The sequence below is a fragment of the Lathyrus oleraceus genome, chromosome 5, assembly GCF_024323335.1.
Source record: "Lathyrus oleraceus cultivar Zhongwan6 chromosome 5, CAAS_Psat_ZW6_1.0, whole genome shotgun sequence".
In the NCBI taxonomy this organism is placed as follows: domain Eukaryota; kingdom Viridiplantae; phylum Streptophyta; class Magnoliopsida; order Fabales; family Fabaceae; genus Lathyrus; species Lathyrus oleraceus.
Window position 1 is genome coordinate 213,171,472 of NC_066583.1, and position 20,781 is coordinate 213,192,252.

At 38.5% G+C, this 20,781-nt stretch overlaps 2 protein-coding genes across 2 annotated transcripts; both read right to left on the bottom strand.

Moving 5' to 3' along the window:
• Positions 1-9,636: 9,636 nt before the first annotated feature.
• On the bottom strand, positions 9,637-10,614 carry LOC127079787 (uncharacterized). The gene is made up of 3 exons (XM_051020155.1): positions 10,276-10,614; positions 10,002-10,230; positions 9,637-9,887 (listed from the first exon to the last, which is right to left on the bottom strand). The coding sequence occupies exons 1-3, from the start codon at positions 10,612-10,614 to the stop codon at positions 9,637-9,639; spliced, it is 819 nt and encodes a 272-aa protein (XP_050876112.1).
• A 1,486-nt stretch (positions 10,615-12,100) lies between these two features.
• On the bottom strand, positions 12,101-14,029 carry LOC127079788 (uncharacterized). The gene has a single exon (XM_051020156.1). It carries the CDS (start codon positions 14,027-14,029, stop codon positions 12,101-12,103), a length of 1,929 nt encoding a protein of 642 aa, XP_050876113.1.
• Positions 14,030-20,781: the final 6,752 nt, after the last annotated feature.

Consider the following 20,781-nt stretch of genomic DNA (forward strand, 5'->3'; position numbering starts at 1 on the left):
ATTTAATTTCCAATGTTGTTTTCCTTCATTTTTATAAAAAGAACCCTTGTAAAGCCCAAGTCATGGGGGAATCATTTGTAGGGCCTCATCAAATTTCCTTATTAATCATTAATGAAAAAGGTTCATGTTCGCAATCAATTTCGAGATCCTTGTCTTTCATTTATTTATTTCACCTTTTTCAAAATGGCAATTTTCTTTAAAAAAAATTATTTTCAAATCTTCCTCTCTTTCATATCAATAAAAGCGTGGACCTTAAATCATGCAGATGACTCTTAACAACCACCAATGACAATTTTGCTATGATCTCATACGACTTTGACAACCCGATTAATTAAGACGATGAAGAGTGTGAGGAAGAGACCGAACTCCCCGAAGAATTGGCAAGGTTGCTCAAGCAAGAGGAAAAAGTCATCTAGTCGCACGAAGAATCAGTGGAAGTGATTAACCTTGAGACGGACAAGGAAGCAAAAGAAGTATGAGTCGGCTCTGCTCTATAAGATGAGGTGAAGGAAAAATTGATTGAGCTCTTGAATAAGTACAAAGATGTGTTTGCATGGTCATACCAAGACATGCTCAGCCTTGATACTGACATTGTAGTCCACCGTCTACCTCTTAAAGAAGAATGCCCTCCAGTAAAGCAAAAGCTATGAAGGACCTGTCCCGATATGGCTATGAAAATCAAGGAGGAGGTACAAAAACAACTCAACGCCGACTTCCTAGCGGTCTCCAATTATCCTCAATGGATTGCTAACATTGTGCTTGTACCTAAGAAGGATGGAAAAGTGAGAATGTGCATAGATTATAGAGATCTAAATATAGCAAGTCCCAAAGATGACTTTCCACTACCATACATTGACATGCTAGTAGATAATACCGCTCAGTTCTCTATTTTCTCTTTTATAGATGGTTTCTCCGGTTATAACCAGATTCACATGGCTCAAGAAGATATGGAGAAAACCACTTTCATAACACCATGGGGCACCTTCTGCTACAAGGTGATGCCTTTTGGATTGAAGAACACCAGTGCCACCTACCAACGAGCCATGGTCACTCTCTTTCACGATATGATCCATAAAGAGATTGAGGTCTACGTCGAATACATGATAGCCAAGTCTCAAACTAAAGAGGAATACCTTGTCAGTCTAGAAAAGTTGTTTGAGAGGATGAGTAAGTTTAAATTGAGGCTTAATCCCAACAAATGCACATTTGGGGTAAGATCCGGCAAGTTTCTAGGTTTCATCGTTAGCCAACATGGCAAAGAGGTAGATCCCGAGAAAGTGAAGGCCATACAAGCTATGTTTGCACCCAAAACCGAGAAGGAAGTCCGAGGATTCCTAGATAGATTGAACTACATTGCTAGGTTCATATCTCACCTCACTGCCACTAGTGATCCAATCTTAAAACTTCTTCGAAAGGATCAAGCCATCATTTGGAACGATAATTTCCAAGACGCATTTGAGAAAATAAAGGAGTATTTGTAAGAGCCCCCTGTGTTGATGCCTCGTATACCTGGTAGACCATTGATCATGTATCTCACCATTCTCGAAGGATCTATGGGGTGTGTCCTTGGCCAACATGATGATACTGGTAAAAAAGAACATGCAATATACTACTTGAGCAAGGAGTTCACTGATTGCGAGAGTAGGTATTCGATGCATGAAAAGACTTGTTGCGCACTAGCATGTGCTGCCAAACATTTAAGATAATACATGCTCACTCATACGACATTGTTGATCTCTAATATGGATCCTGTCAAATACATCTTTGAGAAGCCGACTTTAACCGGTAGAGTAACCCGATGGAAAATTACTTTAACCGAGTACGACATCCAACTTGTCACTCAAAAGGCCATCAAAGGGAGTGTATTGTCTGATTATCTTGCACAACATCCCTTGGAGGACTATCAGTCTATGCGTTTTGAATTCCCTGACAAGGATATCATGTTGATTAGGGATTACAACATCCCCGGTCCCGAGGAAGGACCCGAGCCTGGATCCCGATGGACCTTGGTTTTTGATGGAGCTTCTAATGCTCACGGCAATGGCGTTGGGGTAGTAATCACTTATCCACTAATTTCCACCTCCCCTTCACCGCCAGGTTATGTTTTGAATGTACAAACAGTATGGCCGAATAAGAGGCTTGTATCTTTGGTATTAAAGCTGATATCGATCTTAGGATCAAAATCCTGGAAGTCTATGGAGATTAAGCCTTGGTAATCATCCAAGTCAAAGGAGATTGGGATGCTAGAGATCATAAGCGCATTCCTTACAAAGAGCATGTCCTGAAGCTAGTCCCCTACTTCGATGAGATTACATTCCACCACGTCCCTCGAGAAGAGAATCAGCTAGCTGACGCCTTGGAAACTTTTGCATCCATGCTTGAAGTTAAATGGAAGAACGAAGCGCCATCCTTTCACCTCAACTACTTGGACGAACCTGCTTATTGTCTGGCAGCAGAAGACGAAGCTGATGGTCATCCTTGGTTCTATGACATCATGAAATTCTTAGAGAACCGAGAGTACCCTGTGGACACGTCCATCACCGATAAGAAGTATCTTCGGAAACTATCATCCAAATTCTTCTTAAATGGAGGGGTATTATACAAGAGAAATTATGATTCCGTTATGCTTAGATGTGTGAACAAGCAAGAAGAAAAACAGATTATAATGGAAATTCATGAAGGATCCTTTGGGACGCATGCTAGTGGAACACTATGGTTAAGAAAATCTTAAGGACTGGCTACTATTGGATGACTATGGAGGTTGATTGTCATCGCCACGTCCAAACCTGCCACAAGTGCCAGATCTACGCCAACAAGATCCATGTTTCGCCAACGCCGCTCAATATCCTAACATCACCTTGGCCTTTCGCCATGTGGGGCATTGACGTGATCGGACGCATAGAGCCAACTGCCTCGAATGGACACCGCTTCATCCTTGTAGCCACTGACTACTTCACAAAATGGGTAGAAGCAGCCTCGTACACCAACGTTACCAGACAAGTGGTGACTCGATTCCTCAGAAAAGAAATCATATGTCGTTATGGGGTCCCCAACAAGATCATTACTGATAATGGATCTAACCTCAATAATAAAATGATGAAAGAGCTATGCCAAAATTACAAGATCGACCACCACAACTCATCGCCTTATAGGCCTAAGATGAATGGCGTTGTTGAGGCAACTAATAGAAACAACAAGAAGATCGTGCAAAAGATGTTAGAAACCTACAAAGATTGGCACAAAATGCTCCCGTTCGCATTACACGGCTATCGTACTTCCGTACGTACTTCCATTGGGGCGACTCCCTTCTCCCTTGTGTATGGCATGGATGCAATCTTACCAGTCGAAGTAGAGATTCCTTCCTTAAGGATTTTGACCGATGTTAAGCTTGATGAGTTCGAATGGGTACAAGCTCTATTTGACCAACTAAACCTCATTGATGAGAAGCGCTTGACAGTCATCTGCCACAACCAACTCTATCAAAAACTCATCAAGAGGGCACATGACAAAAAGGTTTTCCCCCGCAGCCTAAAGGCCAGAGACCTCGTATTGAAAAAGATTCTTCCAATCCATACTGACCCAAGGGGAAAATGGACTCCAAACTACGAAGGCCCGTATATTGTAAGAAAGGTCTTCTCTGGAGGAGTCTTAATCCTTACAACTATGGATGGTGGAGATTTTCCATCCCTGGTGAATGCAGATGCAGCCAAAAAATACTACGCTTGAAAAAAAGAGAAAGCCTGATATGTTGAAAACCCGAAAGGGCGACTTATGCAAAAAATGGGTATCCTGGTAGACTGAAAACCCAAAAGGGCGGTCTAGGAAAAAATTAGGGATTTAATAAGAGAAAGAGGCTGCATCCCGCAAGGAATTCCTCTTCATTCCCCGGTAAGTCAATTTTGTGGGTCCCCTATCAAGTCAATCCTTTCACCCTCCTTCTGAAAGCAAGATCAAAGGACGACCAAAGGCATAAAGGCTATAGCAGAATTAGAATTTGGTGGAAACCCGAGATGTTTCATTGACATTACAATTATCATTTTCTTATTGCAATCACCTTTTTTAGGAATTGCTTCCTTTGTACAAAATCCCCTATTTTTTGGGACCACTTATCAGTAAAATCAATTCCCTTACATGTGCTCCATATTTTTACTCTTCCTGCTTTGTCTGCGAAATATGACTTTTTTCTAAATAAAATTACATTGGAAATTTCTGATTAAAAGATCTTTTTCAAAAAAACTATAAGGGAGACAACATCAAATTACATTTCTTTCAGAAATTTGTTAAAGGTAACCAAAACTCATTTGGAATTTCCAACCTGAGGGCGCCACACATTCCCTTGGACTTGGCCAATCATTTCTCCCCCCAATAGGAATTCTCAAACATTACATTCAACGCTTGCTTGGAGGTCGAGCTCAAATTTCTCAAGTACCGAAAAGTCAATACACCTTCCCCAATCACCCTTTTTTAAGCCCAATCACCATTGGAACTCCCAAAATACACTCCCCCGCAAAATCCACTCATACTTGGCATAACTTGCAAACCCTACATTTCATACATTCCCTCGTGAAAGCCCAAACATGCATTGGCATACATAACATCACATCATAAGTATCTCCTTAACTTACTCAAATTAACTCGTCAGAGTTCAGAATTTTCCAACCGTTGTTATGAATTTCCCCCAATAAAATCAAGTTCATCCTCAAAACATTTCCCAAGCACAACCGCGCATTCCAACCATTTCTGGGAATCGTTGCTAAACTGTTTTGTTTCATTTTCAAGTTTCCCCAGAGGAGTCGGGCATTCTAGCCATTGCTGAGAAACATCACTGTACTTCTTCTATCCCTAGAAAGTCATCACCATGTTTTCCCCTTTTCCCATAGAGTCAGGTACTCTTAGCCGTTGTTGAGAATTGTCATTGAACTCTCCTTTTTCAGACTAGAGGCATTTTAGATGAGAATCATCCTTGAATTTATTTCCCCGACATAAGTCAGGTATTCCGATCTTTCCAAGGGATCGACACTGAAGTGCTCATTTTCTCCAGCATATGTCAGGTATTCTAGCCATTGCTATTGATCGTCACTTGACTTATGTATTCTCCTCAGCAGAGTCAGGTATTCTAGATGTTGCTAAGAATCGTCACTGAACTGTTTGATCTTCCCGGCATATTTTAGGTATTCCAGTCATTGCTAGGAATCGTCACTTGACTTATGTATTTTCCTAAGAAGAGTCAGGTACTCTAGCCATTGCTAAGAATCATCATTGATTTGTTTGATCTTCCTGGCAGATTTCAGGTATTCTAGCCGTCGCTAAGAATCGTCAATGTACCTTCATGGAAAGTTGTATCTCCAGTCGAGTCAGGTATTCCAGTTGTTGCTAAGAATTGTCACTTAAAAACCTCTTTTCCCCTCAAGGGTTGGGTATTCTAGCCGTCGCTAGGAATTGTCACTGTACCTTGTCTTTTCTCTCCAACCGGTTCAAATGTTCCAGCCGTTGCTAGGCAATATCATTTAGAATCATTTATCATCCCCACTAAGTCAAGTATTCTAGCCATTGCTAAGAATCATCATTGAATTTGTTTGTTTGACCCCAAATAGATGTTAGGTGTTCCAGCCATTGCTAAGAAACACCGTGTTGTTTTTCCCCGACCGTTGCTAGGAGCAGTCACCCTTTTGCTCATTCCCTAGTGAAGTTTTATTCCCTTAATTTTCTTGGGATTTTCACATCAAACTTTTCTCATTAAGAAGATACTTAGGATGCATACATCACATTGCATGCATAATCATCATAACCATGCATAATCCTCAACAAATCCTAACATTCTCCGGCAGGGCAAATTCCTGGTTACTCCCATTAGTATTTAATCCTCTCTTACCTTGAACACACTAGAAGTCGTCGCTATGCATATATTCAAATCTGAGAAAATTAAATAGGGGCAGCTGTCATACCCCACCTACCCCCATATAACTTTCATCTGATCCATGACCCTATTACACATACTTACATTCATTGCTCCATCACCAAAATTGCATTAACATTCATAACCAAAGGCATATTGCATGGACTCAAGGCATGGTATTTACACCTGCAAAAAAAAAACTAGGAAATCGATTTCCCCTACGGAAACAACAGTAGTAAGTTTGTTTGTTACACAAAATGCTTTTTGTTTCCCCCGCTTACCCACTTGCTTTCCCTATAAATAGAGGCATTATTTCCCCTCATTTTTAATGCTTTCTAGCCCCCAAAAGTTCTGAAAAAATATCATCCAACCCCCTATTCTCCAAACCTAAATCAAAAACAAACAAAAAATCTTTCTCTCCAATAAGTCACCCCCGCCAGCGTTTTTCCACTTCACATTTTTTTCTCAAAACTTCCCACTCTCTAACACACATAACTCAGCCCCTTCACTAAGCTTCCATCATAAATAATTTCATCCCAAACACATTGCTTCACATTCAAGCTCAACACCATTTCAACCTAGCTTTTTCACATTTTTTGGGTAATGATTTTAGCTTAAACTTTTTAACTTTTTGGTTCTGTTTTTGGTTGAAAAATGACTGTTTGTTTTTGGTTGGTCTTTTAAGAGGGTTTTGATTCAAGCTTGCAAAAATGATTAACTTTGGTTTACACACTTTTTTTAAAAGATTTTTTTGCTCTTACTACCTTTTTGTTCACCTTTTTGTGGTTGCTTTGTATTTGTTATCATTTACTTTTATTATTGATTTGTTGTTACATTTTTTGGGTTAATGAGGTCTATTAGATCATGACCATAGTTATTTAGGGTTGATTAAATCTTCAATATTTCAAACCTATTAATGATTGATCATTAGATCATTCATGATACTTTGAGGCATTGATAGATTGCCTCTATTTCAACCATATTTGAGTCATTTGATACATAGATGAAACCATTTTCTAATTGTTATTCTACTAACCACTAACTACTAACTTCTAACCTTTATATTATTGCACTTTAATTCCTTACAATTTATTTTATTGTTTATTTTATTTCATTTACTTTATGTTTATGTTTATTATTTACCTATTCCTAACATTTACATTATTGCACTTTACTTCCTTGCAATTTATTTTATTGTTCACTTTATTTCAAGTGCTTTATGTTTAAGTTTATTTTTATCTAAGCACATCATTTACATATGCTAATTTATTTAATCTTTTACTATCTTGCTAAATAAAAAAGCGGAGTTCAAACAAAAGAAAGAGAACAAATCATAATTGTTTAAAATATTGATGGATGAACTTAGGGTTGTATAACTTTCTTTGTTACAAATCTACTATAAGATGATGATTAATCATTTTCAATACTTTGTATCAATGATAAGATATCCCTTAATGTGTCACATTTTGAGTTTTTGACCTATGGAAAAATAATCCTCAAAATGTTCATTTTTGCACATATTACTAACCATTAATTATACTTCACTAACTTTGTTTATTATTAACCTTTGTTATTGTAATTTTGGTACTACTAACTTGTTATTTATTTTAATATCATTTATATCCACTAACCATTATTGTGATATTGTCATTCTTTTTCTTGTAATTTACTTTTATGTCATTACCTTGTAATTTACATTCAAGTATTCATTACCATCATCATTGTATAAACTCATCATGCATATTTATTTACTTGTTATTTATTTTATTGTCATCAAACATTAAAAACAACAAAAATATGATAAAATGTTAAGACCAAAAATATTCACTCCACTCTTAATCAACTTGGACTTAGAGGATTTCATTTTAGGACCTTTGCTTGGAGACCTTATCCTTATCTTTGTGATACTTTGTAAATGTTGGATTTTATTCGTAACTTACATGCATGTTGTAAGAATGGCATCATGGCGCCATCTTAGGGGGATATGTTTGTAAGACCATTATGCCTTGTTTAGCTTAGGTCACCTTTGCATACACAAGGCTTTCTCTTGGGCTACCTTACAATGAGACCCTTTAGTTTCTTGTTGGTTACTTTGCATTCATGTTGCATAAGCCAAATTTCATAATCGAATAAATTAAACCCTTGATTCAACATCAAGTGGCATTTTCATAATCAAATTCAAAATACAATAAAATTATGATTATTATTGTGCGCCACGAGCCTTAAGTGATGGAAAATGAGTAAGAATGTAGCATTCCTACCCTTACTCTGATTATTTTGGATGCGAGACGCTTGGCTTGTTGTTTAGAATAACCCCATCCGCCCATAGACTTTAGTGCAATATAATCATAAACATTCATTTCATAAAACCCTTATTCAAGGTAAAAATAATACAACTCATCAAACTCATTTTTGTGCCTTTGGGCATCACCCCGAAAAACCTTTTCTTAAAGGTAAAATCAACTAACACATAAACATTTTCTACTTCGAACTACGGAGCTCTGATTCCTCATCCCCGAATAAGTGATACGTAGGCACAAGAGCCCCAATCCTTGGCGAGCACTATAATAATAAAACACCCCCTCTTTCACACACATTCTTTTGAAAATAACACAATGATAGATAAATCCCCATGTATGTAAAATAAACCAAATGGTTCCCATGGAGTACCATGGATGTAAGGGGTGATAATACCTTTCCCTTGCGTAACTGACTTCCTAACCCGAACCTCGGTTGTGAGACTGATTCCTTATTCTCTTTTAGCGCTTCCCGTGCGCGTATATTTTGAGGGTTTTATCGACTATTTCCCCTCGCCTCTCCGATAGAGGTAAACTAAATAAAATTTGGTGGCGGCTCTTCTAATTTTTCCTCTCTTTGGCATCTCTTTAGTCCCGGTTTCATTATCGTAAAATCCTGGTAGCGACACTCATTCATCTTGGGTCTGTAAGGAGAAGAATTATGGTGCTCAATCTTGAATTCTTTGCAAAGCTCGGTGACAATGTTGTTATTCAAATTAGACCCATTATCTATGATGATCTTTCTCGGCACACCATACCTACTGATGATACTATTCTTCAAGAACTTGACTACCACCTGCTTGGTAACATTTGCATATGATGTGGCTTCAACCCGTTTAGTGAAGTAATCAATTGCCATAAGAATAAACTGGTGTCCCCTAGACGCCTTTGCTTCAATTATACTGATCATATCAATGCCCCGCATTGCAAAGGGCCATGGTGAAGAGATCACATTCAAAGGTGTAGGAGGTACGTGTACTCTGTCTGCATATATCTGACATTTATGGCATTTTCTAGCATATTGGTAACAATCTGAATCCATAGTCATCCAATAGTAATCGAATCTGAGCATCTTTATTGCCATAGAATGTCCATTGGCGTTTACCCTTCATGTACTTCTGCCATTAACATGTCAACTTCGTGTCTATCCACGCATTTGAGCAAGACCATGTCAAAGTTTCTTTTGTAGAGCACATCCCCATTCAAGAAGAAATTAGCTGACAACCGCCTTAAGGTTTTCTTATCTATGTTAGACGCCCTAAGCGGGTACTCTTGCTTCTCAAGAAAACACTTGATATCATAGAACCACGGTTTCTCATCTGACACAACTTCAGCATTGAAGATATAGGCAGGTTTATCACGGGTATGAATAGTGATGAAAGGAACTTCTCTATGCAAATTCACCCTATACATGGAGGACAATGTAATAAGAGCATCTGCTATCTAGTTCTCGTCTTGAGGGATGTGATGGAATTCTACTTTAGTAAAGAAAGTAGACAATCTTCTGGCATAATCTCTGTATGGGATCAAACCCAGACGACGAGTTTCCCACTCTCCTTTAATCTGATTGATGACAAGAGCTGAGTCACTGAACACTTCAAGAAATTTGATACGCATATCAATAGTCTCTTCCAAACCAAGGATGCATGCCTCGTACTCTACGATGTTGTTAGTGCAATCAAAATCCACCCTTGCTGCGAAAGGTATATGTGAACCTTGAGGAGTAATAATTACAGCTCCTACGCCATGTCCATACGCGTTGACAGCACCATCGAACACTAAACCCCAAATGGATCCAGGCTCAGGACCTTCTTCAATAGGTGGCTCATCATTGTCCTTCATTCTCAAAGCCATGACGTCTTCATCAGGAAAGTCAAACTGCACAAATTGAGGATCCTCAACAGGCTGATGTGCCAAATAATCATGGAGGACACTTCCTTTGATAGCTTTTTGTGTGTGATACTCAATATCGTATTCAGATAATCGCATTTGCGAACGAGAAATCCAGCCATTTAGGGTAGGTTTCTCAAAGATATACTTGATTAGATCCATTCTCAAGATCAACCAAGTAGTATGATTCACCATGTATTGGAGGAGGCGCTTAGCAGCCCATGCTAGTGCACAACAGATTTTCTCAAGCATCGAGTACCTTGTCTCATAGTCTATGAATTTCTTGCTCAAATAGTAAATGGCATGCTCCTTCTTACCTGTCTCATCTTGTTGACCAAGAATGTAACCCATGGATTCATCGAGCACGGTAAGATAATTTATCAAAGGTCTACCCTCAACATGTGGAAGCAGGATGGGAGGCTCTTGCAAATATTCTTGGATCTTATCAAAAGCAAATTGACAGCCTTCATTCCATACCACAACTTGATCTTTTCTCAACAACTTGAAAATCGGAGAGCAGGTTGCGGTCATATTTGAGATAAACCTAGAGATATAGTTCAACCTTCCAAGGAAACCTCATACTTGTTTTTCTGTCTTTGGTGCAGGCATATCTCTTATAACTTTTACTTTATCGGGGTCCACCTTAATACCCTTTTGGCTGACAATGAAACCAAGTAACTTACTAGACCGTACCCCAAATGTGCATTTGTTGGGATTTAGATGAAGTTGATATTTTCTCAGGCGCTTGAACAACTTCAAAAGATGATTCAAGTGGTCTACCTCTGTTTGAGATTTGGCTATCATATCATCCGCATAAACCTCGATCTCCTTATGCATCATATCATGGAGTAGGGTTGTCATGGCCCTCTAGTACGTTGCACCAGCGTTCTTAAACCCAAAAGGCATCACTCAATAACAGAATGTTCCCCACGGGGTTATAAACATTATGTTTTCCATGTCATCTTGCGCCCTTTTGATCTAGTTATAACCGGAGAAACCATCCATAAATGAAAAGACATTGAATTTTGCATTATTATCTACCAATATGTCTATGTGAGGTAGGGGAAAGTCGTCCTTCGGGCTGGCTCTATACAGATCCCTATAGCCCACGCACATCCTGACCTTTCCATCCTTCTTCAGCACAGGCACAATATTGGCAATCCACTGGGGGTAATTAGATCTGATCAGAAATCCAACATCAATCTGTTTTTGCACTTCTTCTTTGATTTGACAGCCATGTCAAGATGACTTCTTCTTAGCTTTTGCTTTACAGGTGGGCATTCGGGCCGAAGTGGCAGCTTGTGTTCAACGATATCAATGTCCAACCCTAGCATGTCTTGGTAGGACCAAGCAATCTGGAAATTTCGTCTGGGATCTCTTTGAACTCTTCTTCCTTTGCTTCATACACTGGGAAATTAAAGTCGGGAGAGGGCATAGGGTCATAGCGTTCAATTGGTTTATTGAGAAATCTGCAGATTTATTTATGTTTTTTATTTTTAGAACTGACCGAAATGAATTGCACATGCAAATAAAAGTTTATCATTATATTTTTAAAGGTTTTATTTTCTTTACCATTTTTTCGGATAAAGCAAAAAGGAAAAGGACATAATTGAAATCAAAATGAACTTTTATTTATGCCATTAAGAGTTACAACAAAATTCATGAAGCCCAAACAAAAACACCTCTGCCTTGGGCAGAGCAGAGGGAAACTTTTGAAAAACAAAAACAGAAAAAACAGCAAAACAAATTACTCTGGCCCATGCATGACTCCGGGAACATCCACAGATGTCCAATTAGGAGTCCTTTGGCTCGATCATCCCCTTATTACAAAGCTTGGTTCTTCATCTGCATCATCCTACAGGATAGCACATGACTGGTCCATAAATCCGCCATTTCTAAACGTCTCATAAATCAACTTCAACTCTTGAATAGTCCTTGGTGCCTAGGTCGACTGCTCATAGGGATTAAACCCTAGCTCACTACGGTATTTGTTATCATTGATTTGCACAATCTTTCCCTAACCCAAGGTTTGGGCACTGGCCACCACTTGATGTGCATCTTTCAAAGATGCCATAGAAGTTCCCACCTTCTCTTCATCGAGATCCTCAATCCGCACTGCATTTGCAATTTCAAGCCCTTGAAATTGGGTGATGACAGCGTCCTCTTCTATATCAATGTATCTGAAAGTAGATAATTGACTGATCATCAGGACTTGTTCACCATAAACAATAGCAAGTTTTCTATTTCGGATGAATTTCAATTTTTGGTGCAAGTTGGATGTGACGGTGCCTGCGTCATGAATCCACGGTCTCCCAAGCAAACAACTATAACCGGGATTAATATCCATCACCTGGAAGAGAATTTGAAACTGTTGCAGACCCACCATCATTGGCAGGACAATTTCACCCATTACAGTCCTCCTAGAACCATCAAAGGCCTTCACCAGAACCTCGCTTGGTCTAATATCAACATCAATATAGGATAACTTGGCAAGAGTAATCTTCGGCATCAAATTCAAAGAAGAGTCGGTATCAACCAAAACATGTGAAAAAGAGTATTTTTCATATCCCATGGATATGTAGAGAGCGTTGATATGCTTTTTGCCTTCGGCAGGCAACTCATTGTCAGAAAAGCTTAGTGTGTTGCAAGATGTAATGTTTCCAACTACATGGTCGAACTGATCAATCGTGACATCTGGATTTACGTAGGCTTTCCCCGGGACTTTCAACAGAGCCTTACGATGCGCTTCAGAGTTCAAGAGTAAATACATAACAGATATCTTCGAATGGGTTTGAAGGAGCTGATCCACCACCTTATAATCACTTCTTCGTATCAGGCGCACAAATTCTTCAGCCTCTACATCTTTTATGGGTCTACTCTCAGGAATGACCAATGGAGCTTTACCATTGTCGGGCTTTCCGACCACATGCTTACCACCTCTAAGATTAGCATGAGTGAAAACCCTACCGCTTCTTGTGAGACCGCTTGCATCAGCAATATTAGGGACAACTTTGTTGTTGACCAATGGCTTCTCAACTCCATTCACGATGGTAGTGGGCTCGTACCCCCATGGTACAAATTTATCATATTTGTAGGGGAAATGAGTTGTCATTTTGATGTTCAAGCACTTAGCAGAGTCAGCAGGAGGTGTACTTTCTTTGGGCGGGCAGAATATCTCAAAATCCTTGGGCTTGTTGAAGATAGGCACTATCACAGACACTTCATCATTCTTTTTCTTCCCACTAACCTGTAACACACCATTGGAAATCAGCATCTGTATATCTTTCCGCACATCGAAGTAACCTTTAGGGTACCTCAAACAAATAGAGCACTTCTCATGATCTTGCTTCAGAATACCGACTTTGAATAGCTTGAGGTGCACAGGCACCAACAGAGTCTTCACTTTCAAGACGTCCATAATAAAATTCTCATCTTCAATAATCATATTTACTGCCCCATGCTCAGGAAATTGGTTAGTAGCCACATTTGGCATATTACCGAACTTAAACATCCCCAATCTCACAAGCTCTTGGACCTTTCCTTTGAATACAAAGTAATTTTCAATGTCATGCCCTGGCGCATCAGAGTGGAAAGCACAACGTTCATTAGGTTTATACCATCTAGGAAACTTGTCAGGCATTGGTGGTGTGACACGCTTTTCTATGAGATTTTGGGCGAGCAGAGAAGGTAGTAGATCAGTGTACGTCATTGGGATTGGATCAAACTGGAACTGAGTCATCGGAGGACGTGGATTTTGCTGAATAGTAGATGTAGATGGTTGTTGTCTTTGTTGTTGTTGTTGTTGTTGTTGTTGTCGTTGCGGTTGATACTGAGGCGGTGGTTGTTGTAGATACTGTGGATAAGGATGATATTGTTGTGGCAACTGCGGATATGGTAAAGGATAAACAAGAAGCATCGGGTGCGGTGGCAAGGGAAGATTCGACATCATTGGTTCCCCTGGCGCCACTGCGGCTACCAAGGGTTATTGATAGTAGCCTGACATAGGCTGTTGCAATTGTGGAGCTGGAGCTGCTTGGGCAGCTGGTTGATTTTGTTGTCTTCTATTGCTTGGTCGGTGGTGGGAAACCGTGTTGGCATCTCCCTCTTTCTTTCTCAGCCATCCACCAAACTTCTTGGCGCTACTAGCAGATGCTGAATTATCACGAGCTATTCTTCCTTCTTTTACCCCTTCTTCGAGTTGTACACCAACTGCTACCATCTCGGTGAAGTCACGAGGCATACTTGAAATGAACTTGTTGTAGTAAAAGGAGTCTAAGGTCCTCAAGAATAGTTTGCACAATTCTTTCTCTTCAACAGGTGGAGTGACTTGGGCAGCAACTTCCCGTCACCTTTGTGTGTATTCTTTAAATGATTCGCATTCTTTTTGGGATATGTTGCCCAATTGAGTATGATCTGGTGCCATGTCCATATTATACTTGTAGTGTTGCACAAATGCCTCACCAAGATCGATAATATTTTGAATATTTGCACGCTCCAAGCTCATATACCATCTTAATGGAGCACCAGAAAAAAATGTCTTGGAAGTAGTGAATTAAAAGTTTATCATCATCTGTGTAGGCGGCCATCTTTCTGCAATACATTACCAGATTAGTCTGAGGATAGGTACTGCCTTTGTACTTCTCGAATTCTGGTACCTTGAACATAGCAGGGACCCTTACATTTAGAACGAGTCACATCTCGCATGCATTTTTGAAAAAAATATCCTTCCCTTAGAGGGCATTCAGTTTCTTGTTATGAGCTTGAATTTGACCTTACACTGCGTCTTCGGCAACGTCTGAGTGGATGCTCGAGCCATGATATAAATCCACAGGGTCTTCTTGAAGAGGGTAAGTAACCACGGCGGTAGGTGATACGGTATATCCAGGATTTCCCATGGGAATGGAAAGTTGAGCCCCATAGGGATTGGCGCCATAGTATTGCGAAGTGAGCGGCTGAGAAGCCAAAGGTTAGGGGCCATAAGGACCGTAGAGACCAAAAGGACCGGTGGAAAAGCCTTGAGTCAATTCTGACGGAGGAATGAATCCTTGAAATCCATGAGGGACATAAGGATGACCAAAGGAGTAAGCAAATCCGAATGACATACCGAATCCGGTAGTTGTATCATCGGTAAATACAGTTGTGATAGGAATTGTAGTAGGTATAGTATCAGAAACAACCGGAGAAGACACGGTTGTACTCAAAGCAGTTGAATGTATGAGCTCCAACCTTGCCATCAAGGTGTCAATCAATGCAGCTTGTCTCTCCTGGATGGCTCGGAGAGTAAAAATCTCTTCATGCAGTTCATGGTTCGCTTGTTCGAGAGCATCCATCCTCAACTGAATATTAGCTCTTGTTGGATATCTATGACGGGTAGCAGACACTTATGAAGAAGAGAATAGACAAGAATGAGACCTTTGAAAAGTATTTTATTTTGACAAAATATGAAAATAAATGATTCAAATGATGCATGGATGAACATGATTTCTTTTCACTTTATCTACTCTTACTTTCAAGGACTTGATAAGTTTTAAACATTTGCAAACTTCTTTCAAACTGAAAGTGACAATTGCATTACAAGGAAATTCAATAAGTGCTTACAAATAAAATCAATAAATAAAATTACAAACAAAGATACAACAAATCAAAGAATCCTAGACCTAGTCTTCAATTCAGCCTTCAGAGCGGTCTTCTCTTTCGATGCTCGTCCAAGAAGTCCTTCGGTATGTATCAACTTCTCCTTATGTTGATAGGAAGCAAACTAAGACGCCTTGAGATCTCTATCTAGCCTTTTCCTTTTAGTGACCTCTTCATCTAGAGCTACCTTTTGTCGAACAATCACATCCTCCTTCTCTTGCAGTTGACTACGAAGTTTAGAACATTCCCCATTAGGGAAATTTATTTTGTTCTCCCAAATGTCTCTATCCTTCACTAAATGGGCGTTCTCTTCCTTTAGCTTCTTGAATTCCTCAAAATAGACATGAGCAGGTTCCATAGGCTCGCTACTCAAAGGTGGTGGAGGGGGGTATGACATTTTGAGCTTGGAAGCCCAACTTTTAACCCAAGTAGTATAAGCCTAGTTTTCCACACAGTTTCAAGGACCTAACTCGGACTTTTTCTTGCGATAAATATGAGACCAAGCCTTCACAACATCCCTTCTAAGATTCACATTCTCCTTACCTTCTCGGATGACAACAGGAGTAACAAAAAGAGACTTAGGCTTATCATCCATGGAATAGCAAAGCTGACGGTATGCTAAAGATGGATTGTAGGTGATAACTCTCTTGGTACTAATAAGAGGTACGCTAGGGAATTATCCATAATTCACTATAATCGTCCCAATATCACAGGCTGCGTCATACCATACTATGTCCCTATTAGTAAGAGCCATAAGCCTTTTTGACCACACGAGATTGTCCTTACTGTATAGAGTGGATTGCGGCAAGTGCGAAATAAACCACTTGTACAATATAGGTGAACAACAATGGACCCATCCACCCCTCTTCTCGGTCCTAAATTGAATGGAGTAATAAACATCCCCTAGAAGAGTAGGAACCGGATTGCAAGTCACGAAAACCCGAATAACATCCATATCGACAAAGTCTTTGAAGCTTGGAAAGAGTAGAATCCCATAAATCATGAAGGTCAATATTTCCTCAAACACATCATTACTCCCCATGTTGGCATAATGTGAAGCTTTTTCCACCAAATACTTGATGGGGAAACCGGAAATTCCTACTTTGGTGATGACACCATTTTCTAACTCGACCTTTGGAACATGTAGAGATGCCCCAATAATGTGGGACTTTGGTACCTCCTCTCCTCGAATAAAAGGAATCTTATCACGGATTGGAATTCCCACGATGTAAGTGAATTCTTCGAGAGTAGGGGACAATTGATAATCGGGGAAAGTGAAACAATGATACATTGGGTCATAAAAATGCGAAAGAACCCTCAAAGCCATGTTGTCCACTTTCACTTTCATCAAAGATAAAATATTTCCATATCTCTTCCTAAAACCATCATAATATTCCACACAAGCGGTCAAGTCTTGTAATAGAGACAGATCTGGACCGGGGAAACTGAACTGGAACCGACTCCTAGTTTCTTTTTCCAAAGACATCCTCTAAACAAATGAAAGAAGTTTAAAAATGAATATACTTTAGAATCCCTGAAATTAAAAATGATAGCCAAAGTTTTTTTGATAATTTTCAATGCGAATGTTTCATCCATCTTCAAGGATTGTTACCCGATTTATTGCAAACTTGGAGAATAATTCGGACATCACAACTTTTAGGGACAAACCAGTATTTTTACCTAAGGGACATTAAGGGTCAAACCAGTATAATATTCCAAGGGACTTTCTTTGTCCAAGTTTGTAATAATCTGATTAATTTATCTTTGAAAGTAGGTAAAGGATGTTATGATGCATGAATGCATGAACACACAATGCAAGGTTATTGGTTTAGGATCACAAGCATGGAGCCAAGTTGGATAATGTCAAACCCCCCTTCCACAAGGTATGTGCTATAAGTTTAGGAGATAGAACAAGTAACCGGGTTCTACATAGGTGCTTGAATGTCAACGATCCATCTCAAAGTTATTACCGACTTATCACGTAATTGAGGGCTGATAATAACCTAAAGAGAATCTCGTTCAAGTGTGGTATCGCGCATCAATCCCAAGAGGCCTAGGCCAAAAGGGTATTATCACACCACGATTCCTAAATAGGAAAAGATGGACTAATTGGGTTCTATGGTTCTCGGTGTTCAGACCCTAGGGCCTTCCTCCTCTAATACCATTATGATTGGACCATAAGGTCTCGAGAAATCAGGGGGAGTCTCCACCAAATGTGAATCTCATGTCAACCCCACATCACCTAAGCCAAGGGGGTCTTCATGACTATATCACATCCTATTCTTATGTTTTTGCTCAAGCTTAGGTCAAAGCTTATCTCACCACATATGTATCACCCATAAAATAAATAACAATATATAAGTAATTTGGCTTGACTTTGCTATTGGGGGGTGCAAATAGTTTTCCCCAACAGAGTCTCCACTTGGTCGCGGCAGGATTTTTGAATGCAAGATATTGGGTTATCTTGACTCAATTGAATCACTAAAGCAAGAGTCGCCACTGAACTTTATTGTATCCAAATACATGGAAAGGGAAAATTTTGATAAAACCCTAAGAAAGAGATCTAGGTAAGCAAGTCAGTTACACAAAGGGAAGGTGTTAATCACCCTTCACATCCTTGGTACTCCAATGGAACCATTGATCATATATGATATTTGCCTTATTATGGGTATTTAAAAGGTGAGTGGGTTTAAAACAAGAAAAGGAGAAGGTGAGGTTGTATTTTTTTATTATTCTTGCAAAGATTTGTGTGAACATCTCATGCCTACGTACCCCCCAAGTGCAATGAAGGATCAAAGCTTCGTAGTTCACCTAAAAGGTTATTTTTGTTTGTTGGTTGATTTTATTTGAGCAAGTGATAATAGGAATTCTCTCTTAAGAGAATGTCCATTATACATCATTTTGTTCTTCCTTGCTCTTTTTTGGTACACCCTTGTGGCCGGTTAATTGCGAGGCTAAAAGGCACTCGACTTACAATATTGGTTGGGTGCTTGGTATATGGACCAAGTAAATATGGGGGTTAAAAGTAAAGTGAAATTTGTGTTTTTTAATATTTGATTAGGTTAAAGCCTTTATTATGTGTTTTACAAAGTGTTTTCACATGCGAAGAGGGTGGTTTACTAAGTTATGGACAAAGGATGGTGAACAGTTTTTCATACAAGAAATTAACTTTAGTTTGGATGGTTGATTTTAGTTTAAGGCATTAAATCATACAACCTCTAACCTAACCCTCATGCAAAGTCCCATACCCTTATCTGAGTATAGTATCCATAGTATCCTTATTACATCACTTTGAAAAGCAAGAAAGATAAACTAGTCCTAAGGTGACATTTCCCTTCCACACATGGAATCTCAAAGACAAATAAAAGGAAATGTGAAAGAACAAAAACAAATGAAGAGATAAGGCATATATTGGTCTCTTGCTGGTCTCACTTGATTTGGAATGACTCTTCCTCTTTTCAATTTTCTTTTTCACCATGCTTGAATGGAATACTTCCTTGAATGTAACAAGAAGAGAAACAATGCTAATGCAACGACTTAACAAATTTTAAACTATAACATAGAATCAAAATTGTTAGTAAACTTCAAAAGATGAAATGGAGAAGTATGAGTCCAGAATGACATATATTTTTTGGATATTTTTCTCATGTAAGGAAGAGCACATTTGAGCATGATTATCAAGGCAAGTTGCAAATGGAATGCAAACTAAACATGCTTTCTGAACAAAATGAAATGAAAATGAAAAAAATATGAAAATGCAAAAACACTTAACATGTGAAATGGCACATAATGAAATCAGAATCAAATGCAATTGAGATACATCATTAATTGTGCAAGTTGACAAAATGGGAATCAAAACAAGGCATGCTAGCAAGGTATAAACCCTAATCTACAACATGCTTGAACATTGAACCAAAAGTGAAAGATGTAAACATGATATCAAAAACATTTGGGAAGATGAAATGAAACAAAACGATATGGAAAACTAATAATGTTCATGGATTGCATTCATGATGAGTCTCAAACAAGTTATGGTTCTAATCATACAATGTGTCACTTAAACATGTCAAAACTAAGTCAAATCAAACATGGAATCAAATGAAAATGAAAAGGACCAAAAAATTCAAAGTGGACAGAAGAAAACATGTTCGAAAATGTCATACTAACATCAATATGGAAACACAAATCAAGCATAAAATATGAAGGTCCATTCTCAAGTCAAAAACAAACATAAACATCAAAATCAACACCCAAATTAGAACTAGATGAGAAAGGGTTCAAATGAAAACACCTTCAACATAAGAAAGTCTCTAAATCTTATATTGAAACCATGGGTGCAATCATTTCACATTGATCATGCATCAATACCAAATTATAACTTAAATCAAGCAAAAAGGGCAAAAGGAAAACCCTAATTTTCAATTCTAAGAAATAAGCTTCAAATGAAAAAGTGTTCAACATAAAAAATGTCACCATCACCTATGGAAACCAAATATGTAACTATATATCATTTATGAACCAATTTGAAAAACTTAGGGTTTTCAAACTTTGGAAATGAATTAATAATAAACCCTAAGTTCAAACTAATTGAAAGATGCTTCAAAACAGAAAGCTCAAAACAAGAGAAGTGTCACATATTTCATAAGATCATTCACACAAAAATTGGGATTTTTATTATGTAATTTGAAATTACTATGATTTAAATACATTAAAAATAATACATAAAAAGAGAAAAAATGATTTTTAGTTTTCTAATAGTCAGAAAAATAAACAAAAATCATATTATGGAAGAGAAAAATAATCCCAACAACTTTCATGTTGGACATTTTTTCAGATTCCAAATAGTTTGAGAAATATTAAATAAAAAAAATAAATAGAATAAATAATAAAAATAATAAAAATTCAATTCAGTGGAAATTAGGGGAACAAGGCCTATGGTAAGCCAGCGTGTAAATCAATTTATTTCCCTCATTAATGAGGTGGCTCAGTGTGAGCCACTAGATCGAATGAAGACACACCATAACGCGTGTTTCTTAAAGAACAAGAACACAAACAGATTTCAAA